Source organism: Ixodes scapularis, unplaced genomic scaffold, assembly GCF_016920785.2.
Source record: "Ixodes scapularis isolate PalLabHiFi unplaced genomic scaffold, ASM1692078v2 PGA_scaffold11__112_contigs__length_91849675, whole genome shotgun sequence".
NCBI lineage: Eukaryota > Metazoa > Arthropoda > Arachnida > Ixodida > Ixodidae > Ixodes > Ixodes scapularis.
In genome coordinates, this window is record NW_024609837.1 from 58,654,732 (window position 1) to 58,655,364 (window position 633).

General features: G+C 52.3%; 1 protein-coding gene across 1 annotated transcript in view; it reads right to left on the minus strand.

Annotated features, from left to right (window-relative positions):
- LOC121835075 (peptidylglycine alpha-hydroxylating monooxygenase-like) overlaps positions 1-320 on the minus strand; it is a 5,430-nt gene extending 5,110 nt beyond the window's left edge. Inside the window, exon 1 of the mRNA XM_042289012.1 lies at positions 282-320. Coding sequence (XP_042144946.1) covers positions 282-320 — 39 coding nt within the window. The remainder of the gene's footprint in view (positions 1-281) is intronic.
- Positions 321-633: the final 313 nt, after the last annotated feature.

Sequence of the window (633 nt, forward strand, 5' to 3'; positions counted from 1 at the left end):
GTGTTATGTTGTTTCCTTTTTTTTTATTTTTTCGAGTAGGGGGAGACTAGACACCTCTCTTTCAACTGGGTGCGGACCTGTTGAGACCTGGTGGGCGCGTGGCACTCCTCCCAGGCTGTGAAAAGCCTCGCCTCGAAGGACCATGGCTCTTCTTTTTACGCCTGTGTTTGTACAGGTTTCCGCGGTGATGTCTTCACTAGAGGGAGGGGATGGCACCGATCTTTTTTTTTTTTTGGGGGGGGGGGGGGGGGAGGGGGAGAGGACATCATTCGGGGTCGTACTTGGACAGAACCAGCTCCTGCGAGACACCCATAGGACATGGCAGCTTTGACGTGACCACGGTTTGCGAATAGAGAACGCGCGTCCTTTACATATTCCAGAATTTTTTGCTGGGTCATCAAATAGTTTTTTTTTTCCCCACCTTACCCGGTCCCCTCCAAAGAAAGACATAGAATGGAGGAAGAGAGAAGAAATTGGAACGATGCAGAGCGGGCCGGCTCTCGCTGGCTAGGGCGTTTCGGTGTAGGACGTTTCGATGCGGACTTTTCGGTGCACGGACGTTTCGGTGCACGGACTTTTCGGTGCACGAACTTTTCGGTGTGGGACTTTTCGATGCGCGGAAATTTCGGTGCA